Consider the following 23,077-nt stretch of genomic DNA (forward strand, 5'->3'; position numbering starts at 1 on the left):
GAAAGCTCCGAAACCTCCGCGACCATTATCCCCACCATCCGCCCCCCCAAAGTCCGCACGGCCAACCAAACAGCAGCTCTCCCCAACCAGCACCAATGAGAAACGCCCCGTCACCGCGTCCATCAATCCAAAATTTACATCCACCATTTCAAAGTCCACCAAACTCGGGACCATCAACAGCCCTCCACAGCCCTCCGCAGCTTTTGACTTCGCCATCGCCCCAACTCCAAAACTCACCACCAGGCTCGACCCCACACACGCACCGCCACCAAAAGCGCCCAAAGCTCCTAAGCCTCCACGGCCGACAACACCCTCGCACCATCAACGCCGTCCTACGTCCTCGCCAACGTCAGCCCGTCCGCCGAACCAGGGTTCACCCCCCACACCACCGCCACCAAAAGCGCCCAAAGCTCCTAAGCCTCCACGGCCGACAACATCGCCTTCACCATCACCGTCGGGTACGTCGTCATCGCCAACGTCAGCCCGTCCGCCGAACCAGGGTTCACCCCCCACACCACCGCCACCAAAAGCGCCCAAAGCTCCTAAGCCTCCACGGCCGACAACATCGCCTTCACCATCACCGTCGGGTTCGTCGTCATCGCCAACGTCAGGTCATCCGCCGAACCAGGGTTCACCCCCCACACCACCGCCACCAAAAGCGCCCAAAGCTCCTAAGCCTCCACGGCCGACAACACCGCTATCACCATCACCGTCGGGTTCGTCGTCATCGCCAACGTCAGCCCGTCCGCCGAACCAGGGTTCACCCCCCACACCACCGCCACCAAAAGCGCCCAAAGCTCCTAAGCCTCCACGGCCGACAACATCGCCTTCACCATCACCGTCGGGTTCGTCGTCATCGCCAACGTCAGGTCATCCGCCGAACCAGGGTTCACCCCCCCACCACCGCCACCAAAAGCGCCCAAAGCTCCTAAGCCTCCACGGCCGACAACACCGCTATCACCATCACCGTCGGGTTCGTCGTCATCGCCAACGTCAGCCCGTCCGCCGAGCCAGGGTTCACCCCCCACACCACCGCCACCAAAAGCGCCCAAAGCTCCTAAGCCTCCACGGCCGACAACACCGCTATCACCATCACCGTCGGGTTCGTCGTCATCGCCAACGTCAGCCCGTCCGCCGAACCAGGGTTCACCCCCACCACCACCGCCACCAAAAGCGCCCAAAGCTCCGAAACCTCCACGGCCGACAACACCGCTATCACCATCACCGTCGGGTTCGTCGTCATCGCCAACGTCAGCCCGTCCGCCGAGCCAGGGTTCAACCCCACCACCACCGCCACCAAAAGCGCCCAAAGCTCCTAAGCCTCCACGGCCGACAACTCCAGCATCACCGCCACCTCGCCCACCACCACCACCAAAAGCGCCAAAAGCCCCTAAACCCCCACCGCCTTCAACTCCAGCATCACCGCCACCTCGCCCACCACCGCCACCAAAAGCGCCAAAAGCCCCTAAACCCCCACCGCCTTCAACTCCAGCATCACCGCCACCTCGCCCACCACCGCCACCCAAAGCGCCAAAAGCCCCTAAACCCCCACCGCCTTCAACTCCAGCATCACCGCCACCTCGCCCACCACCACCACCAAAAGCGCCAGTAGCCCCTAAACCCCCACCGCCTTCAACTCCAGCATCACCGCCACCTCGCCCACCACCGCCACCCAAAGCGCCAAAAGCCCCTAAACCCCCACCGCCTTCAACTCCAGCATCACCGCCACCTCGCCCACCACCGCCACCCAAAGCGCCAAAAGCCCCTAAACCCCCACCGCCTTCAACTCCAGCATCACCGCCACCTCGCCCACCACCGCCACCAAAAGCGCCAAAGCCCCTAAACCCCCACCGCCTTCAACTCCAGCATCACCGCCACCTCGCCCACCACCGCCACCCAAAGCGCCAAAAGCCCCTAAACCCCCACCGCCTTCAACTCCAGCATCACCGCCACCTCGCCCACCACCGCCACCCAAAGCGCCAAAAGCCCCTAAACCCCCACTGCCTTCAACTCCAGCATCACCTTCACCAACGTCTTTGCCACCGAAGCCAGGGAAGCAAGCTACTCAAGGCCCGTCCCGATCGCCGCAAGCTCCCAAAACTCCTAGGCCTCCGAAGCCCTCAAATCCGCCAAGCCCACCTCGTAATCGCCCTGCCACGCAGGCAATCCCAGGAGGGCTGGTATCATACACTGGCCTTCTCCCCCCGCAACTGCAGTCCCCATCCCCGATTCACCCCAGCTCACCAAGAGTGCGTTCCCAACCCCCGAAGAAGCGCTCCCCGCCACCACGCAAGCGCTCCCCGCCACCACGCAAGCGCTCTCCGCCGCCACGCAAGCACACCTCACCACCACGCAAACGCTATCCACCAACCCCCAAAAAGTGAACATGCTTTAAATGTGTTTCCACTTCCTAATCCGGCGCCACAGATGCCCTCGCCTGTATAACTCAGGGATTTAGGCGCAACACGCCTACTGTGGAGTATGACTGCTTGCGGAGATTGCTTCCGATCCTCCCTATCAGTAGCTTTTGGACGGCGGGTCATGCTTGGAGATGTCTTAGGAATGCATGTTTTCAACGGCATATGTATGTACGTACGTACGTATGTATGTATATTGCATTACGTATGCACTACATATATATGTCCACGGGCCCCCCCCCGGCTTTTACGGACACACCCGCACTTGTGTGCGGAACTTGTAACTTGTATATGCATCAAGCTACTGTCTGCTTGCGTCAAACATGGGAACCAGAACTGGCGACGGACAAAAGGGTGTTCAACCCCGCAGTGGTCAATGCGTCGCATATCGCTAAGGCAGGGGTGGATTAGCAGGGGTTGATGACAGCCCAAGTCCAGGGGCCTGCTATGCGTAATTGCATTTTCACTCGCTCGCTCGTTGAAATGTGAAGACGCCGGAACGTATGTTAGATACGTTTAGACAGGGGAGAGGTTGGCTGCGAGGTTATGCACACTAATTGAAGGAGATTTCCTTGGTTTGAACCATGTGTTCGATGACCTTGTAATTATCTTGATTAATAGTGATGACCTATGGCTAATTGGCGCGTGAGGTCACAATACGGTGCATGGGCCATCAAGCAAAAAGCCATGTACGGCTCTGTTTGTTTCTGCTGCCCTGGATGGGACAGGTCATCATAAAGCAAGCCGTCGATGCATACATGTCACTGTACAACTATGTCATGGATTCATGTCCATCCTGTGCAAATTTGGGTCAAAAGGGGTTTTAAAGTGTGTGGACGATCTTCTTGCTCCCGGCAATAATGCTTCAGTATGTACTTGTATTGCTGCCAGGTTGCATGATGGGAAGTATTAACTCTCGCATATCCTATGTTCCCTGGAGGAGTGCAAATTACTGCTGTGCGTGACTGATGGCTGACTGATAGGGGGGCACCTACTATTGACGTGCGCATGCTAGCTCGTACATTCGTACTCATGATCCAATCTCATTCCATCCTGCCTTGAAACACAGTGACGCATTATTACTTGCTCTCCTTTGTTATCCTTGCTTCATGTCCAGCTGCCTGCATGCAGCTCCCAGTACGTAAACACATTTGTAAGTAACTGCCAACTAATCGAAGAGTCTTACAGCAGGCTGGAACACCATGCACAGCCTTCCATCTTTCCAGGCACGAGATATGTATACACCCTAACTACTAGTACATAGGTACCTACTAGCTATGTATGGCCTCTCATCTGGATGTCTGGGCACCCGGGGATGTGTGTTGTACCCTGCAGGGGGCGTATCACGAGATTTGACATCCGCCCATCTTTACTTTTCTGTACTCGTGATACATCGATACTTTTCTGCAGTCGTGGTAAAGCAACACTGTGCTTATTCCCTTTACCATCAATGGAAGCGGCAGAACATAGAGCCAAGAACAGCTGGAATCATCGCATGTACAGTTCTCTCTTCTCCACTAAATGATGAAACCTAGACAAGATCTTGAATGGACACAGCAGATCCAAAGTCGGATCCAGACAAGTCGGGTGTCGGCTTCCTCGAAGCCGGAAAAAGGGCGGGGCCCCCTGCATCCGTACAGGCCGGTAGCTAGGGTAGTGTCAACGTGGTGGGAGCTGTGCTTGTTGCAGCAGTGCTGATGCTGTGGGAGCTATGCTTGTCAGAGCGCGGGAGGCAGGAAGCCGGGGCTCATAACCTGTTGAAGAGACGGTGTCTCTCTGGAACCTAGCAGACACGGCTAAGAGTCATTGGCCGTTGCACGCAGTCTGGAGGTCCGCGACCTGCCACCGACAGCTCCTTGCTTGGGCGTAAGCGTATGAGTCTGAGGTGCCGTTACCGGCACACAGCAGGGGCTCAGCCGCCAAGTCCGCGGTCCAGGCCGGATGCTCAACGCTCAGCAGACACGATCGCAGCTTGCCAGCCCTCAGCCTTTTGGCTTTGCGGTCTGGTGCCGCAGCCATAACACACAGGGAAACAGCGCCATACAGCACCGTACGCACTGCCTACGGCACCCCTTCAGGCATTGACCTGCCCATTCGGGCACCTGCTCACGCACCCTTGGCGCCCCCTTCAAAGCCTAGCTCGACACACTTCCCCAAAGCCCTCAGCACTTTCCGGTGCTGTCTGTGATGTTTATCCCCGAAGTGCTAGCGGCTTCAGCAATCCGCCCCACAGCCGCGCGGCACACTGCAACTCTTCGGAGGCCCCGAGCATTGGCCAAATTAATTGTACAAACGAGCAGCTTGCGTACTTCATAGCACCCGCCTGCCGTACGAAAGATGCACCACGCCCACCGCAACCTTCACACGTAGAGCCCATAAGGAGGTAACCGTGCTACTCAAATCAACCAGGACAGAAATCCCAAGGGCTCCGGAGCCCCCGGCGACCCAGTTCCAGATCACAAAAAGGCTGCATGCTGCGGGAGTACGGAACCGATAGCAATAATCGAAACCGAAGGTGGGCATAAACCAGGTCAGCAAACACCGCCGAGGCCGATACGGCATCGTGTAGAACGCCTATCTGCTTGCATAAATTCACCATTGACCGTAGGAGCCATAAGGCGCACACGTCAGAAAACGTTAACAGAAGATCTCTATATATATTTCCGTACGTCCCTCCGTACATACCGCGTACGCAGTGCGACCAGAGACGGGTTGCTACACACGATGTAACCATCCCATATACGGACATCTGCGCAATATCCTGCGCACACATTTACATCTTTCTTTTTCTCGTGGACTGGGTAATGCGGCTTCAAGGGCAGGCAAGGCCGCCTGCGCCATTGCCTCGTGCTCCGGTCACCACCCGCTATCATCGGCCTCGGCCCCCGCCCCAGCATCATATCCATAAGCCATATCCGGTGCCGCAGTGGCAGCCGGTAGGCCCGGCGGCTGTGCGGCGGCGCCGCCCGGGGGAGTGGGGCGGCCGCCGCCAAATAGAGCGAAAGGCCGTTGCTGCTGCTGCAGCTGCTGCTGTTCTTGTTGAAGCTGTTGCTGCAGCAGCTGGAGCTGGGACTGTTGTGAGGCGTGCAGCCCGTGCAGACGGAGGCCGCTTTCCACTAGGTCTGCCATCACCTGCACGTACACACGGTTACGGTAACGTACATACGTAAATACGTATAGGCAGACAGACAGACAGACAGACAGACAGACAGACGTGCGCTTCACATCAATGTGGGTGTTGATGTAGGTCCAAGTGTAACCACTTCTGCAACCACCGGTGCGGCAACTTTTCATTCGGGTCCCAACAGCCGGGGGGATGGGCCAGAGGATGGAAGAGAGCAGGCTAGACACAGCAGCCGCATAGCAGCCGCATAGCAGCCGCATAGCAGCACAGGACACGGCACCAGAGACACATGCAATGATTCATCCACTGCAATGCAGTCAGTCACCCGGCTCATCAATGTAACGCCATTATGACATCCGCCAATAAGGCCCCCAGCAATACGATCCCCACCTGCACGCGCTCCCGCAATGCTCGAAGATCGCGGCGCAGCTCATCCCGTGCACGCCGCCGCCGCGCCGCCGTCGTACCCAGCCGCTGCACAGTCGCCGCCACCAGCCGCACGCCCGTGTAGCAGAGACCGAGCAACGCCAGCCCAGCAGTTGTGCGGCCCGCCGCCTTAATGTGGCACAGCACGTATATACGGGGGCTTTAGCTCAGTGGTAGAGCGCGCGCTTTGCATGCGTGAGGCCACCGGTTCGAACCCGGTAAGCTCCATTAAATTATTTCAGCGAATTTACATTTTATCATCAGACATCTAGGATTACAACATGGCGTTGACGCGCTTCGCCCTGAAGCGAACGAGGGAGGATAATGATGGCCTCTCCCGCGTACCCGCGTCAAATCCAATTTTGTTGACCCCACATGGCCCCCCCCGCTTTTACGGACACACCCGCACTTGCGTGCGGAACTTGTAACTTGTAACTTGTACATACATGCGTAGTAATACAGCGAAGTGTACACCTCTGGGACAGCGGTACACGAAACAAAAAAACGGAACTCCTTAAAAGATTTTTGCTGATATTTTCGTACTGCGCTGCTAGCTGACATGCAAGTGTTCCTCCCCCCTAGCTAACACGCCCCTGGCCCGACCAACCCAACCCAGCGAGCTCGCCGGCTTAGCGCGAAACAAACGACTAAGCTCGGAACCGCAAGGACTCAGCTGGTCAGGCGGCACAAGCGGCAGAGGCAGCGGGCAGGCATGCGAAAGAAAGAAAAACGGTTTGTGAGCAGCAAGAAACCGAACAGGAGAAGGCATGCAAAATGATGCTGAATGGAAAGAACTGTTATTAAGGAAGGTGACTATAGGGCAAAACGAATAAGCCTTATTTGGAAAGCCGAATGGCAAGGAAAGCAGGGTCGTACAAGGATAAAGAACAAGGTTCTCGGAGCGAAGAAGAAGAAGGGCAAGCATCATAGGCGTATGTTACAGGAGAATGCATGGGAAGGAAAGAAACGAAAGAAATGCAAAGCATTGACGCTCGGCCCAGACCGGCTAAAGGGAGTAAGCGCGGGCCGGGCCGGGGCCACACCCGGCTCCCACCAGCCTCTAGGGGCGCACTAGGAGCACGTGCATGCCGCCCCGCAGTGCCCAAGGGTTGCAGACGAGAAGGTAAGCGGGCAAGTCGACGGCCATTGAGTGTAAACTAGGAGTTGCCAAAATGTAAAAGAGGGAAGTTAACGCTTGCTGAAAACGGCACGCGCGCGGCAGTATATTGATGGAGTTGGCACGGGAGAAATGGGCAGCTATGCCATACGAGTGATGCTGCTGAATGTTGCTGCACAGGTCGAAGGCAGTGTGACAGGCATAAAACCGGGTGAGGAATGGGGCGCGCAGGGAGGAAGCGGCGTATGTGACACTGCGAGTGCTGAAGGGGCCGGTAAAAGGGGGCGGTCATCTGCGACTCACCCGCGGCGGGTGACTCATCATTCTCGGAGGGGACCAAGGGGATCACGGGGTAGCGCGGCCCCCAGGAGATAGAGGACCAGAGGTCGACGGGGGTCCCGGCATGTACTCACACCCCACTTCAGCCCCCAGGCTCTAGTGATCTAAGACGAACCACTGGCGAATGAAGCAGATACCGGTAGGCAATTCGTTTTTTTCTTCGAGCTTCATGCGACTCATAACTCCTCATCCCCCACCACCCTGGGGATGTTGCCAGAGTCTGCTTTCCTCCATCACACACACACACACCCTGCATCCACATGCGCGTCCACCCACTCTCACTCACACGGCGCCCAGCTGGGCACCCACACCCCACCGGAATTCGTAACGCTCGCAGCAGCCTTCCGACTGCGTACACCGCCGCCGTTGCAGCCGCCAGTCGCTGTATCTGCTGCGCCACGAAGTCGGAAGTCACGGAGGGTGCGTTGGTCTTGTCCAGAAGCGAGGGGAGATGCTGGAGCAGGAAGAAGAAGAAGAGCGGGAAAGCGGGTAGGTATCACGAAGGGGTGGGACAGGGGTGAACGAAATGGCGATGGTGAAGGGTAGTGATAACATCCTGGGGAGAAGACACTGTCATGGGGGCCAGGCAGTTATGGAGCCCGAGCACGGGGAAGGCGGTAAGAAATCGTTGGAGCTGCGAGGAAGGCATGCGGGAGTGTGTGTTACAGCCGTGGATGAATTTCTACCCTCGGCTCGCGCCGGGGTCGCCGGGGCGCTCCCGTGCAACAGCACTCGCAGGGGACTCTACGTGAAATGTACGCGGCAGCTTAGGGAGCCGCATCTCGCCGCAGAGGACGTTAAACCGCTGGCGCGGCACCGCACACGACCCAACTGCACCTGGGGCGGAGGGACGCGGCGGACACGACGCCATCGATTATGTACGAGGAAACACTGTAAACTCTGTAACGGCGAGACTCGACAGTAATTTAGCTACATTCCAAAATATGGGGAGCACCACATCTCTGCGTGCAACCTAGGTAGCTTTTTGGATATGGCTTAGAATGGCGAGGGGAATGTGTTGTGCGTCGGGGGGGCCCTCGGTCCAACGCGCGACCCGAGCGACCCACGGGTCATCCCCGTCCTCTTATGCGCCTCACTGGCGACGAACAGATGCCCGTCTGTTCACTTGCCTTGCTCTCCACATCTAGAGCCTGTACATGCTGCGCAAGGGTCTTGTATGCTCGCCTGCATGGGCAGCGGTTAAAGGTGGTTTGGGGAGGGTGCCCATTCCTTGCCCCTAAAGAAAAGGATGCAGCTAACTGATGGATAGCCACGCGGACAAAGCTCTAGTTGATGCAAACAGCAGGTTGGGCCAATAAGAGGCGATTTATCGGGACCGGTTTCTCGGTTGGGAGCATTGGCCATGCAGGTTGGCTGCTGGGCAGTGTGGTACAGCGGGTGTTATGGCAGATACCAAATTACTGCTGTCATGCTTAGAAAGCGAGGTATTTGCCACTGGGAAAGTTGGAAAGGTGCATGAAACGTTTTCTGAAAACATTTTTAGCGTGCCACGGACGAGGGAACACCTTTTCCGTTGGGTATGGTGGCTCGTGCCGCAGCGGCATGGGGCTTACCTAAGGCTTGAGACGTCGGTGGCGTGTAGGTCGCCGAGCTTCACCTCAAGCGCGTTCACCTACAAACGCCCGAAAAATGTAATTGGACAGTAGAATCTTGGAGAGTAACCCCCAAGAAAGGAAAAATGGAAGAGCTTGTGTGCCCTAAAGGCAGCCTTTCAACTCGCCTCAGCGCGGAGGGTTTGCACCTGCTCCTCAAGCTGACGCCGTCTTTGCGCATCATAAGAGCAATCTTGGGTACCCATGGAACTTTCGATTAAATCGCAGAGACTTGAGGATGGCACCTGTAACACAGCAAAGGCGTAACCCGGGATGCTCAGATTGGCATTTGCGTCGTTACATTGCCCCCCACTTAGCAATGGACGTCCTCGGCCATTATTTCGAGCACAGGAGCCATCCCACCTCGCGCCAGTGCGCTGGTTTATCCATTACACCATGAAATCGCCAATTTGCGACTTGCTGGTTGCCAGAATCGAACCGCCGACCCGAAGTTTATTTCGGAATTCGTGCGGTCCCGTCTCGATACCATTGTAACACAGCAAAGGCGTAACCCGGGATGCTCAGATTGGCATTTGCGTCGTTACAGCACCCACTTCACAATTTCAACACTACGACAACTGCCGGAACCTAACAGTTAAGGCACAACAGTTCGACCCGTTCGTTGGAAGTCGAGAAAAACCCTAAGTTGACAACTAGTACATTTGTTGTAATTGCTGTAAACATCCCATTGCTGGAAACAGCTTTCAGAAGTCCGATCATCTGTGTTATCTGTGGAACGGGCCATGGAGTTTGAGGACTCCCAGGCAAGCTTACAAGCATGCTGCGCAAGACATGCTTGCAGATTATCGGTAGCCCTTGGTCTCGAGACACGGCTGGCGAAGAATTGGGCTGACTCAATTGTATCCACGAAGAGCCTGTTGACATGCCCATTTTTTTCTTCCGATTGGATAATCCTAGGCTGGTCATATTAACGCAGCAGCGCGATGTGATCATCTCTCCCTTTGCCCCATGCTTGCGCAGTTCCAAGCTGCGCCCGTAGGGAGCGCCAATGGCTTTGACAGCTTTGCAGCTCCAGTCGCGGACTACGCAGCGCCATATGGGTCTACGTCGGCGGTGAACGGCCTGGAGGATTTTTTTAGCGGCTCAGACCGGGTTCCCGCCGCTGAGGGGCTGGCAGCGGACTTCATCTCCGCGGTCCCTGCAAGCGCTCCCCCACCCTTTCCCATCGACGATGCCGCGGCAACTGCCACCAGCGCCGGCGGCATAGCGGACGAGGATCCGTTCTTCGAGCACTACACGCCCCCGGCCCCAACAGCACCGTCACCGGCGCCTGAGGTTGTTGACCCGCGCGTGGAGTGGCGCAAACAGAACAACGAGCTGGTAAGATTGGCTCCAGCTTCAGCGGCTGTCGCAAGGGAGCATGTCTTCCACGCGGCTTGCTGCAGATGGGGGCCAGTTGCGGGAGAGCGTTTGTGATTCCGGTTGCTGCAAAACACCACGCTGGAAACTCAATGGTACGGGGCGGATTTCCTGCGCGAATATTTGCATGTGCAGTTGAAGAAGAAGGACGCGGAGGAGACAGCTTGCAAGGAGAAACTCAAGGGCACGGCGGCACAATACCTGTCCAAGTACTACGAGGTGGGTAACCTGGCCTTGGTCCTACGCGATACTCGTTTTCACACGTGAGGGCGCGCACATCGCAGCGCCTGGGCGGGTCGAAGGATCTCTGAACCCATGTTTTGTTTGACACCAAACTCGCACCCTGCCATCTGCGTCTCCCAAGTCGGCGGGCGTTTCCTTCCCCTCACCTTGATATGGTTTGTGCCGGTGCCACCAACCTTTTCCTTGCATCTCGGTCAAATGATCATCGCCATTGCTGCGGTAGGCTGTTCCTGACGCTGGTGAGGCACAGCATTCGCATCCGTTCTCGCAGCTTCTCCCAGTCCGGTATTCTGCCCTATCTGACGCCCCCGCGCATACTCGCCTCTGGTCTTCCACAGGTGCGCACCACTACGCTGACCCAGCGCAAGGCCAACAACCGCAAGTCGGAGGCGCATCAGAAGGAGGTGGAGGTGCCCCTCAGCGGCACGCCCTGGGAAAAGATCAACGCCCTGGTCAACCTCAACTCGGGCAACCATCAAAAGGACGTCGCGCGCTACAAGGCGCTGCTTATCACCTGCAAGGCGAAGAACGTGGCTATTCGCGCATGAAGGCGATTGCACGCAGGAGTGTGTTAAGACAGGAGGCCGCCATACACACTGCTTGTGATGAGAGCTCTTCGTGTTTCTTACCTGGTTGCACCTGATCCGTGATATGGCACTAGCTGCAGTCGTAGATCCCATGGTGTGGGCTGACGAGAGAATAAGCTGGACGGCGTGTTGCACGGAGGGGTGTAGGAGAGAGGATTGACTCAATTGCTCTTCTGCGAAGAAGAACGTTATATACGCAGGAAACACAAGCGAACGCCTCAGATGTCATCCAATCATTTGAATATACGGGCGCAACCGTCCAAGAATGCGTGTAATATTGTACAGTATAAGATCTGTTAGTGTATGTCTATGCTTGTGGCATGGCCACGCATGCCAGGGCAGCCGTGTTCCGTAAGAAAACTTCGACAGCACCATGGGAGCACGTAGATGACTGACGTCGCGCAAACTGTACAGAACACTGCGGCAGGAAGGAAGAATTCGCTACGGATATGACCATCTGGGTGGCGTTTCCGCATCGGGAGCTCAGCGATTTAATATTTCCTTGTTGAGGAGCCCCGCATGTGCGATGCTATGGTCTGCGGAGAGCGCTTGGCTCCAGGCATCGCTGCGCGGTGAGGCAGTATGACCGCACCCATTAGCGTAAGTCCCAGCTAGTAATCTCGCCACGATCTCGCTTGCATCTCGCTTCAAGGTGTCAATGGCTGCAGCTGCACAGAAGGGGCGAGCTGTACACACCACCTTGCTTGTGCGTCGTGCTTAGCAGGCATATTTGTAGAAAATTGGCGGTAATACCTTACAGCGCATCCTCGCGTCCCTTGTATGTATTGGTGGTAAAGGCGAGCAATTCAGAGACAACCCTTCAACACGGCATTTCCTCGGCAAAAACACATTACCCCTTCGCTGTGCTCCATGCGGTCATGCCATCGGCCCGGGGGTTTAAGGCTACTGGTAGCAGCAACAGCAGTAGCAAGGAAGTACCAGCCTCGATGCGAGAGCCTACCATATGGGGCCCGAGAAAAAGGCACAAAGCCCTTCATTACTGCGGAAGTCCGGCCAATTTCCCTATCAGCATCGAGACCATCTCACACCGCAAGGTTACAGTTTAACATAAACCCAGTCCGCACAACGCAACGGCAGGCCGTCGTACCATGCTTATACGATTGTGTGAACTAGCGGGGTATAGCTTCGCTCCGTGGCCGCTAGCCTGGCAGTCTCTACCTTCCCCGATGTCTTGGGGCACCCACATCCTCCTTCTCACCCATGCCGACTGAAGGCTGTGACTTGTTCGGATTCAGTACCCACCACCAGCATCAATTGGAATCAGCCGGTTCAATGGCGGCGTCAACTCCAGTCCTGGTCGGCTGGCAGGTGTCACTGTAAGAGGCACTATGCCGCGCCTTAGCATATTTGCTACCTCCGGTACCTACGGTTACATTCATGCCGCCACCACCGCGGTAAAATCCACCCGCCTACGACAAGCATTTTTTGCAAACTGCTGGTTGCTACTTATCTGGCACACACACACACACACACACACACAAACACAAACACAAACACACATCTCTCCATGAGCAGCTGCAGCAGCAGTAGTGTCCCACACACAGCAGCAAGTCGCGGCTCTTCCTTCCCGTGTTCCACCCATGGCTGAACGGTATGGCAGGCATGGCGCCAGGCGCAGGGCCAGCACAGGATCAGCGCCGGGTCCTGGGGACAATGTGCTGCTTCGCGTTGCCGCCAAATCCGCATCCCTCTCAACACTCCCGTCGGGGCTCAAGCGGGTTCTGCCGTCCCGCGGGTCAGACCACACGGACAGGTCATGCTGCTGCTGTGGAAACCCACCAACCAACCGACCCTGCGAAGACTGACCACTCAGCGGTTGCGTCAGGTGACAATGAGCTGTCAAGTTTTGCTCGACTTGAGTCCCTTGAATCTCAGGTGCTGGGGCGGTTGTGGTGCCGGGATGATGCGGTGCTCCCGCCGTACGTCTTCCAGGTGGTCCTTTCCAACCGGCGCAATGGGGTTAAGTGGTTAAGTGGACAAGAGAGCGGGGGGGAGAGGGACGGAGAGACATCAAGAGGCGACCCGGTGTCAAAGGCGACTCCGACCAAAGCGCGTGCAAACCGAGAAATAACCATCCATAACACGCACGCCGAGATAATAAGTGTGTGTGCCAGCAACATGTCTATTCATATTCCAGAACTCATGCTGCTGTTATTTTCCGAATATTGCCTTGGTGTGTTGGGAAGTTCCCAAACAGGAAACTCAAAAAAAATTAAACGTGAAGCGGTGCTCGGACATGCTGATGCGATGCCAGTCAGCAAAGCGCCCTGCAAACCAGTGCCTGCCAGGCAGACCTTCTCTTACCTGACCCAAACCGCAACCTCACCTCCGCCGCCCCACCCGGGGTGCCCCACCTGAAAGTGCTTCTCGTAGTAGATGCACATCAGGTCGGCACAGCGGCTGCCAGCCCTCAGCGCCCAGGGCAGGTAGTGCCGCTGCAGCAGCTCTCGGTCGGCGGAGTTCAGGCGGTATTGCGCCCCGAGAACTGCAAGACCCGTCATGGGCAGACCCGTCTGGCAGTCACAGGGAAATGGGAGGAGGCAGGAGGGGAACGGGTGAGGCGGTTTTCGGAAGGAGAAAGGTGAGAGTTTACATGCAAGATGCAAAAGGTCAACCTCAAAAAGGGAAGTTTGGGTGGCTTAAATGTCCATGCATTCGGCAATGAAGGAATGAGTGATGAAGGATGCGGGTTAATTGGCATCGGTCGTGTCCCGTAAACGCAGGGAACAAATAACCCTAATTGGACGGTTGGAAGGGATACCTTGAAGAGCTGCATATGTTATTGAAGGTAAGTGGGCAAGTACGGGCAGATGTTCTGATGCGCAGGGGACCCCCTTCCCGGGCCCCCTGCAGCCAGCAACCGCACGGAGAGGCCACATATATACATACATATGTACACACATACATGGGCACATATGGACACATATACAAGAAAGCACCCACGGACGGATAGATACACGAGCGCCACCCCCTGCTTCACACACCGGCACGCACGCGCGCGCCACCTCCAGAGGTTCGCTCCGTTCTCTCCAGGACGTTCCATTTCCTCACTTCAACCAGTCTGCGCTCCCTATGTCAGGACACCCGACTGGCATCGGCACATATCAGCACATCCGCCTACCTATATCCCCCCCCCCCGCTTCAGCTTGTCAAAAAGGAAATCCGTACATCCGTACACTTCCTACCTGTACGAATTCCAGCCCCTTGAGCGCCAGCTCCCCAAACACATTCGTGTGGCAGTCGAACAGCACATGCCAGAAGTCATGCACCTCCCGGGCTCGAGTGATGACGTAAGCCAGCTCCTCATCATCCAGGAACCTGTGGAAGACCATGCCGGAGGAAACGTGCAGCACCCCCTCTACAATGAACTTTGAAGTATCACTGATATCTAGAAGCTTCCATCGAATACAGATGGAGGTGGAGGGCGGGAAGGACGAACCACGAACGAGTGAAGCTGATGCCAGGTGGAGGGCGGGAAGTGAAAATGCATGCATGCGGAGTCGAAGCACTGAAAAGTCCTAAGACGAGGGCACAAACAGATAAGAGAGAGAGGAGGAGGAGGAGAAACCCAGATCTGCAGATCTGGGAGCTGCAGAGGCAAACGCAGGCGCCCCCATACAGGCTGCTCCCAAGCGGCGAAAGGGCCTACAACGGTTCCTAAGCGGTTTAGCCCTCGAGGTCAGGACGGCATTCATCTAACTCACCGCACAGGTGGCCGCTCATCCGCACTGAAGCGCCTGTCGCCCATGAACTTGGCGTAGGCCGCTCCGAAACTACCCGGGGGCATGTCACGACACAGCGCCAGGGTGGCGTCCTGGGAGATTCGCCCCAGTGGGCGTTTCGGGAACCCCCAGGTGCGCGCGTGTGTGTGTATATGTTTAATAGGAGGTGAGGGTGAGGGCGAGAATGTTTATGTTACTGAGACGCTAAGAAAGGCGAGAGAAGGTGCGATGCCGGAGGAAAACCATCCAAGTCCACATCACCTCTACGAGGACGAAGAAAGCCACCCAGTGTGCGTGTGTATACGTGTAAAAAAGGGGCTACGGGGTCTAGTGTGCGTGTGGATGGTGGGGGGAAAGACGAACCACCAACGAGTGAAGCTGCTGCCAAGGAAAGAATGTACAAGAAGCAGAACTGTGACCAGTAGGCGTTATTGAACGATGGCGGTTGGAGGAAGAAGGGGAAGCCGCTCAGGTTGAAGCGCAAAATGCACAACGACCGCGATGTCGTGTTCGCGGCGTGGTGTCGTGAGATTAGTAAGGCTCAACCGAAGAAGCACTGCCCAGTGTTCAGTGCCTCTGTGTGTAGTGCGCCAAACACAGCCACCCATCTTATAGATACATAGGGCGCCGCCACTGTGAGGCATCACTCCACTACATGGAAGGCTCCACAGCTCTCGGACTGATTACTTAACCCCGGCCCCCGGGTTCCACCCTCACACTTGACTAGGACGTCCGCCCATGATGAGCTCAGATCTGAGCTGGGCTGCCGGAGCTCTCCTCTCCGTTTACCCCTTTCCCGGGCCCCCCAGCCTTCCCGCCTCCCCGGCGCTCCCCCCTCACCGTCACTCGGGGTCGTTCCGCGAGAATTCGTTCCCCCACCGGGTCTCGGCGCATGCGGTCTCGAATGGATGGCAGGAGCCACTCACCGGTGGTCTCGCCCACAGCCGCGACCAGATCAGCGCGCGCGGGCCTTACAGGGGAAGCGCGGCGGGGGAAGCGCTTAGGGATTCGGGTAGCGTTTAGGCTCAGGTGAAGGCTGGAGAAGGCCATGAGATGATGGGACGCCAGCATCGCTGCGGTACCGGCCGGGGCACGTACCGCATTAGTGCGCCGAAGGCTGATAGGAGTGCCACGGCTCCCTTTTGTAAAGGGTTCAGAGGCATGTGGGTGGGGTACAGGGGCAGGTTCCTGCATGGAAGTGGGGTCCATCGGGCTGCGTTTGATGTGAAGCTTTCCGCGGCTGGCCGGCACCGGCATCGGTCTCGCGAGCAGACCTTCCAGTCGCCATCTGAAGACTGAAAAGACCTCTAGAAGCCACGAAACCACTTGTCAGAAGGGCACGCACGGGTGACGTACACGGTCAGAAGAAGGTTATGCTAGTTTGCCCTAGCGCCGGATGGGACGTTTCACATACATATAACAATTGTATGTGTGCGTTACGATAAATACATGGATTGATAGTGACTTGGATAAGAGGGTGCCACGTTGTACTCTTTGGTTAAGTGTACAGGGTTGGGCTTCCCAACTCGTAATAATTGATGCAGTGCAGCAAACGACCGCGGCTGTCAAATGAGGGTCCCATAGAAGTACTTTCGTCGGTGGCTCAAAGCACCCCAGGTACTACTTTGTGGTTGGTCGAGTGTTGTGCATCTTGTTTCTTGCGGAAATGCTTTAGCGGAAATGCTTTATGAAGTTATATTCACCTCGTTGCAATGAAAGCTCGCTTGCCTGCTGAGTGCCCTGAAATCAGTCCTCAGATGCATCAGCCCAGGGCTCTTGAACGCCGTGGCAGGTAACCCGGCCAAGGTTAAACCTCCAGTTGAAGATGCCCGCCAGGGGCGCACCCTAAGCAGCGCAGGCACTGGTTCTGACTCCGACCAGCAAGCTTTTACACGGGCCAAAGCTCTCAGCCTAACGGCCGGTGCTGGTGCTCCACTACTTTCGGCGCGGTTGACTTTCCCACGACAACCTGCAGGAACAGCCCCGCCAAACCAGCTCCTCAATCTTGGTGCTCAGCGACGAGTGTGGTTGCGCGAAGAGCCGCAGCAGCATGGATCCGTGCCAACAACCTCAGCCACTGCCGGCCCCCTTAGCGGCACACAAGCAGGCGGCCGTGCGCTGCCCAAAGCAGGAACCCGGCCTTCCGAGCTTCTGGCGATGCAGCGGCGCCTGCAACGCCAAGGCCGCCTGGTGCTTCCCGTCCCAGGCCCAACTTCACACCTGAACCCCGCCACGGTGCCGCGACTTTTGCATTCTTCCGCCTTTCCATCAAGCGGTGCCGCTGCCCCAAGAACAGCAACACCGCCACGACCGCCACCAGCACCCCGGATGGCAATGGGTGCTGCATCAGTTGCAGCGAAAGCAGCACCGAACGGAGCCCAAGTACCGAACTCTCAGGTTCAGGCTCAGCCCGGCGGACCTGCCTCCCACAGCGCACGGCGGGTATGGGTCCGAGGTGCCGACATGCAGGCCCCACTTCCTCTTCCTGTTGCAAGTGGTACAAGGCCGGCCGCTGCAAGTGTCCGCCCCGGTTCTTCCGCATCCGGCGGGGCGTCCCTGGCTACGGCAGCGGCCAGCACCACCCCAGGCCGCAAGGCTACCGTGGCCATTACCCAAGCCACCGCGCAGCTGCCTCCTCGCCTCCCGGCATCTGGGTCACATTCCAACCTCAACAGTGGCAATGTTGCAGCACCTGGCGCTGGTGTTGGCATCCGGTCTCGCAGTTTACCCGACGATGGCGGTAAACCCGGTGCCGCCACCACAGCCATAGGTACTGCGACCGCGGCCAGGCGTATGGGGCTGGGGTCTGGGGAAACTGAAACTGCTGCTGCTATTGCTGAAGCAGATGCCGTTCTAGAGGCGTTGGCAGGCGCAAAGCTTGGGGCGAGGAACGAAGGGAAGGACGTAAGTTTAGGAAGCCGCCAACATGTCGAGGTAAAGCGACAGATGCCTGCTGATGGGGCTGTGTGTGATGCTGATGCTGCAGTGGCTGTCAGGGACCTTGGAACAGCAAAGGCCGTCACGGCGTCTGCTCGTGTGATTGCGTTGCCGGCGGCGGCAGCAGCTGCAGTGGCAGCAGCAGCAGCAGTACCACCAGTTCAAGCTGTCGCAGGAGGCACAGCGCCTCCCGGCGGTAAAGCTCCACGACGACCGCACCCCGCAACGACACCAGCAAGTACCGCGCTAACAGCATTGGAACGACCCACACGCACTCAACGAGCAGTACCAGCAGTCGCAGAAGTACCAGCAGAAGCGCAAGCAGTAGGAGCAGGACTGCGAGCCGCCACTGCAACCAACTTAGGCAGATTGGCGCCAGGTAAAGCAACGGCCTCGGTGCACCGACGAGCTGGGACCTTGCAGGCAGCACCACGACCAGTTGCGGTGAGGGTGGCGGGGGCGACGGAGAGACTGTTGATCTCGCATGGGCCCACCGTGGGGGGAACGGCTGCTGCCAAGAGGAGACGGTCCTTGTCCAGGGCAGCTGACGCCACCGTGCCAGCGGAGGCGCTGATGGCGGCGCCGTTACCGCCTGGTGGCCAGTATCTACGGCCCGGCAGGCACAAGCTGGTTCGCAAGGCGGCCGCGGCGGCGGCGCTGTGCAGCGTTGGGGGGCAGAGTACCATGATTAGTACCGTGATTGTACCCATGGTGGCGACTGCTGCGGCGGCAGGGGCGTCTGGCCTTGGTCGTGGTGTTATGGCCCCACCATGTGCAGCGGCGCCTAATGGCGGTAGCGGTGTGATTAGACCTAGAAATCTTGCTGGTGAGATTGGCGGCGCCACTGCAGGCGTGGGCCCTGCAGTAGAAGGCTGGAGCTCCGGGGGCGCCCGCAGTAGCAGCGGCAAGGACGGTCCCACAGCGAGTGCAAGCAGTAGCGGGGCACCGAGGGAGGCATTGTTTGGAGCACATGCAGCGGCAACAGCATCGGCGGCGACGAGGGCGCAAGCAGGTAGCCAGCAGGCGGGGCCGCCGCCTGTAACGTCACAACGCTCATTGTTACGGGTCCAGCGCTACGCTGTGACTGCTGCTGCCGCCACCGGTGGGGTGCCGAAAGCAGGGGCAGCGGCACGCCTGTTGGTGGTCGCGCCGCCGCGGCGCGGGCGGCTTATCTGGCGCCGGCGAGTGAGCGGTGTTGCTGGCGCCCTTGCGGCTGCCAAAGGGGCTGGAGCGACTTTAAACCCCAGGGAGACAGCCACTGTCGTACCCGGCGGCGGCGGCGCCGCCACCAGCGCTTCCACTAGTACCATGTCCGCTGCGAGCGGCGCCGCGGCACCAACATCATCCGTGACCAGTCCTCCAGCACTTACCGGCGGGGAAGTTCATCAGCGGCGTCCACACCAGGGGCCGATCCTGCTGAGGGTGGGCCATTCAAGGCTGTGGCCAGTGGTGGCCACGGCGCCGGGGCCTACAGCAGCAGTTGTTTCTATGCCGACGCAGAGCGGCTCCTCCGCTTCCGTGTCCCTGGACGCAGCTTCCGCCGGCCCCGCCGCCAGTGGCGGTGGTGGTGGTGCGGATGGGGCCGGCCTGGCTCACAGGCGGCTTGGGACCCGTAACGTATGGCCCTCACCTCGTGTTCGGGTGGCGGCGCCCATGTCTGTGAAGGTATTGCGGTATCCGCAACAGCAGCAGAGGCGGGCATTTCCTGGGGCCGCAGCCTCCGGACGGGCTGCCGGGAGGTCGTTGAAACTAGTAACCGTCAACGGTCAGCAGTACTACACCGCGGGTCATGGTGGCGTCAGAGGCGCCGGTAGTGGGGAGGGCCGGCGGCAGCTGCATTCGCTCAGGAGTATCGCTGGTAAGGCCGCCGCTGCGGCGGCGGCAGCGGCAACGGCAGTGGCAGCACGACGATTGCCCCAAACGGCAGCGCCGCGGCGGGTGGCCATGGCTTCGCAGGCGGTCCGGAAGGCGGTTTGGCGGCGACGCGGCCTCGATCCCACAAGTCCGACGGCAGCGGCCATCGCCGCGGCAGCGGCTGCACGGCGGCGCATTCTGTTGGGCATATCGACGCGTCCAGCAGCAGCTCCCGTGGCGGCAGTGACGGCATCCGCAATGACTGGCTTGCTGACACGGGCAGCGACGGCGGCAACGGCCACCGCCCGTGCGCGCAAGGTCGCCGGTAGCGGTGCCAGTGTTAGAGCCGCGGCGGCGCAGCGCATCCTGGCCAAAGCCCGCATGCGGCGTGCGGCCGCGCAGGCCACCAAGGCCCGCGGCTACTGCCCTGACTACTGCAGGTACGTTGTCCCGAGGCATGCCCGTTTCCAGTGTGCTAGTGCTCCCCCGCCATTGCATGGGCACTACCTGCGCCAGGTATAACGCCGCTGCCCGCATTCCACGCTGGCCGCCCTGAGCACCCCCCTGCCTCGGCCGCCGCAGGACGGGCGTGTGCGCTCTGTCACGGCATCCTGCTGGCGGCCGCTGCCCTCACACCCACGACCCGACCAAGGTGGCGGTTTGTTCACGCTGGCTAGCTGGCGGCTGCACCGTTGCGGACTGCCATCTACAGCACCGCCGCTTGCCCGACCTCATGCCCCTGTGCAGCTATTTCCTGCAGGTGAGGGATGGGGATGGGTGGGTGGGATGTCTGCCCCGAGCCTCCACGTGCGGACATGCTGGCCCCGCTCCCTTCCCTGGCAGGTCCCTCGCTCTGCCCGCTTCGTTCCTTCCGCCCTCCTCCCGGTGCCCGGACTCCCGCCCTTTTGTTCGCTCCCCTCCCTTGCCGTTTTGCCCCCGCCGTGTGTTTTAACCCCCTTCCCTTATTCCAGGGCAAGTGCACCGCAGTGGAGTGCCCCTATCTCCACAAGAACCACGCCACGAACGCGCCGGCGTGCCGTGCCTTCCTGCACAGCTACTGTCCCCGCGGTGCTACTTGCCCCGCCCTGCATCTGACCGCCAGAATGGCCCGTGAACGCGCCAGGCTGTTGACCGCCAGCGCCGCCGGCGGCGGCAGCGGCGGTTCCGCCGCTGCTCCCGCTGTCGCATCACCGGCGGGCGGACGGGTCCGCAAACGGCGATTAAGCGACGGCGGTAGCGGCGCCGGCACGAGCGCAGCCGCGACGGCAGGTGAGCCGCCCGTTTTATTCTTCGCTGGCGTGGCGCTGCAAGCGCCCAAGCGCCGACGTGGCGGCTTTCGTTATTTCGACGCGGACGTCGAGGACCCCGGTGCAGCGGCAGCGGCGTTGATGACGGATGGTCCAAGGGAGACCGCGTCGCTAGGGAATGGAGGTTCCGGAGCTGCGCATGGTGGGGCCCCCGCCGGACCTGCGGCTTCGAGTAGCTCTCTTCCTGGTGGTTCCGAGCAACTGCGAGGCTCAAGCATTGCTGAGGGGGACAGAGGTAGCGCCGCAGCAGCAGGTAAGGTCGTTGGCGGCGGCGACGACGATGTTGGCGGAGTGGGCGGTGACGGCAGTGGGCCGATGCTGCTCCCGGGCGGCATGATGTTGTACCTGTAAGGGGCATGGGTGAGTGGGTTTGGAGGGAGGGGCAGGGGGCAGAATGGCTGCTGCTGCGCGATGCTGCAGGGCTTTGCTCTCCGCCCGCCCGCCTGCCTGCCTTCCTGCGTGTCGCCTGCCATGCTGTCCGCCAGCTAGGGAGGTACCGCCGCGGCGGCGGCAGCGTGCCGGCCGGAGCTGCTCACCTTGTCCATGGCACAATATCGGAGCGTCGTGCATCATCGGCGGGATCTTCGTGGAGGCGCCACCTCATTGTACGGCATCAGTGGCGGCGTTTCGCACACGTGGTGTTTAAGTGTAAAAAGTCAATAAGGAGAACCATGTACATCGGATTACCATGGATGTATACAACGTGTCAAAAGCCCCTTCTCGCTTTTAGTCGTATGGCTGGAGAAGGTGGCAAGATGGCGCTCGTGCTGAAGAGCAAGAAGCTGGCGGCGCTGCTGCCGTGCCGCACAGCACATCTTGCACATTACGCGGATGGGGCTGGCAAGGCCGCCTCAAATCCTCCGGGGCTGGCGTAAATTGAGGCCGCAAACCCAGTCTGGTCTCACTAGTCTTTTCATCCTCTCCATGGCGCGGGTCAGAGAATGTCCTGGAACGCAGGAACGCTCCGAACCCGCCACGCCGCGGCGCCCACTGCAGCACCGCATCAAGCACTTTTCTCAGTATTTTCAGGTCATCGTAATTACGAAGTGCATCACCAGGGTTGCCACCATCGGACATCATTGCCAGAAAGGCTAAGTCAGGATCACAGAAAACCAAAAGCAACGCAATGAGCAGGATTTCCTTCCTCAGATTTAGATCCAGGGCAGCGGCTGGAGAGCGCATGGGTAACCAGGTCCTAAGAAACACCGCCAGCTACGCGGCGCGCCGTGGCAGGATTGGCCTTTCCTCCAATGCCCTCCAATGCTGTGCTGCTGCACAGCGGCATGACATTGATTCCGTCGACAGCGACAAAGAAGCGAGGATGTTTCTGGAAGGGGTGAGATGGACGTGACTGCGCTGTTTGCCATTTCGGTTGAGCGGTTTCCATCCTTCCCTCCCGGCGGTGAACCGTCCCAATTCTTCTGGAGCGTGGTTTTTGATGGCCGTGCTTTTGCGCGTTCGGCGCATGGGAGCAAAGGAGGGTGAGTCCAAGCAAAGAACGGTAGGGATACAGCGTTGCAAAATTCATAAATGCGGACAATTAAAGTGGCATATGCTGTTTGCGTGTCTTACATGATTTGCTGGGTTGACGGTCTGTCCGCTTGTATGTAAGTGTTGGGTTATGGAAAGAAAAGGAGTTTCATTCGACCCACATGCGGTGGGCGTGTGGGTGTGTGTGTACATGTGTGGCGGCTCGTGGCGAGATGGGAGGGCCTACATGCGCAGGTAGGTACGGTGGCACGTGCGTGTGAGTGCGTGTGCATCCACGTGCGCACGGTCCACAACATTGGAATTTTTACAGCCTAGATGGCCGTTTGCGGGTCGCTGTGCTTCCACTAGTGCGAGAGGGCCTGATCTGGTGTGCTCTGGCTTGCTGTCATAGGAACTGCCTTTCCCATGGTAACAGCCGCCATGCAGCATCGTTGGCGCAATTGATTATGCAATCTCCTATCCCCGCTTCGTAGGTGTATAAGACATGTTGGGAAGGCAT

General features: G+C 58.6%; 3 protein-coding genes across 3 annotated transcripts; 1 reads left to right on the top strand and 2 right to left on the bottom strand.

Annotated features, from left to right (window-relative positions):
- Positions 1–4,628: 4,628 nt before the first annotated feature.
- Positions 4,629–9,426, bottom strand: VOLCADRAFT_108156 (uncharacterized protein; the record flags this gene model as incomplete). Its single annotated transcript, XM_002958469.1, has 7 exons — positions 4,629–5,549; positions 5,932–6,096; positions 7,740–7,877; positions 8,521–8,608; positions 8,998–9,056; positions 9,186–9,281; positions 9,400–9,426. 7 exons carry the CDS (start codon positions 9,424–9,426, stop codon positions 5,274–5,276), a joined length of 849 nt encoding a protein of 282 aa, XP_002958515.1. The 3' UTR covers positions 4,629–5,273.
- Positions 9,427–9,715: 289 nt separating this feature from the next.
- Positions 9,716–11,537, top strand: VOLCADRAFT_108157 (uncharacterized protein). The gene is made up of 4 exons (XM_002958453.1): positions 9,716–9,800; positions 10,018–10,377; positions 10,552–10,635; positions 10,998–11,537. Exons 1-4 carry the CDS (start codon positions 9,780–9,782, stop codon positions 11,205–11,207), a joined length of 675 nt encoding a protein of 224 aa, XP_002958499.1. The 5' UTR covers positions 9,716–9,779; the 3' UTR covers positions 11,208–11,537.
- Positions 11,538–13,106: 1,569 nt separating this feature from the next.
- Positions 13,107–16,152, bottom strand: VOLCADRAFT_69539 (uncharacterized protein; the record flags this gene model as incomplete). Its single annotated transcript, XM_002958470.1, has 6 exons — positions 13,107–13,205; positions 13,622–13,780; positions 14,453–14,585; positions 14,972–15,081; positions 15,830–15,959; positions 16,088–16,152. 6 exons carry the CDS (start codon positions 16,150–16,152, stop codon positions 13,107–13,109), a joined length of 696 nt encoding a protein of 231 aa, XP_002958516.1.
- Between the last annotated feature and the right edge of the window lie 6,925 nt (positions 16,153–23,077).

The sequence above is a fragment of the Volvox carteri genome (assembly GCF_000143455.1).
Source record: "Volvox carteri f. nagariensis unplaced genomic scaffold VOLCAscaffold_95, whole genome shotgun sequence".
NCBI lineage: Eukaryota > Viridiplantae > Chlorophyta > Chlorophyceae > Chlamydomonadales > Volvocaceae > Volvox > Volvox carteri.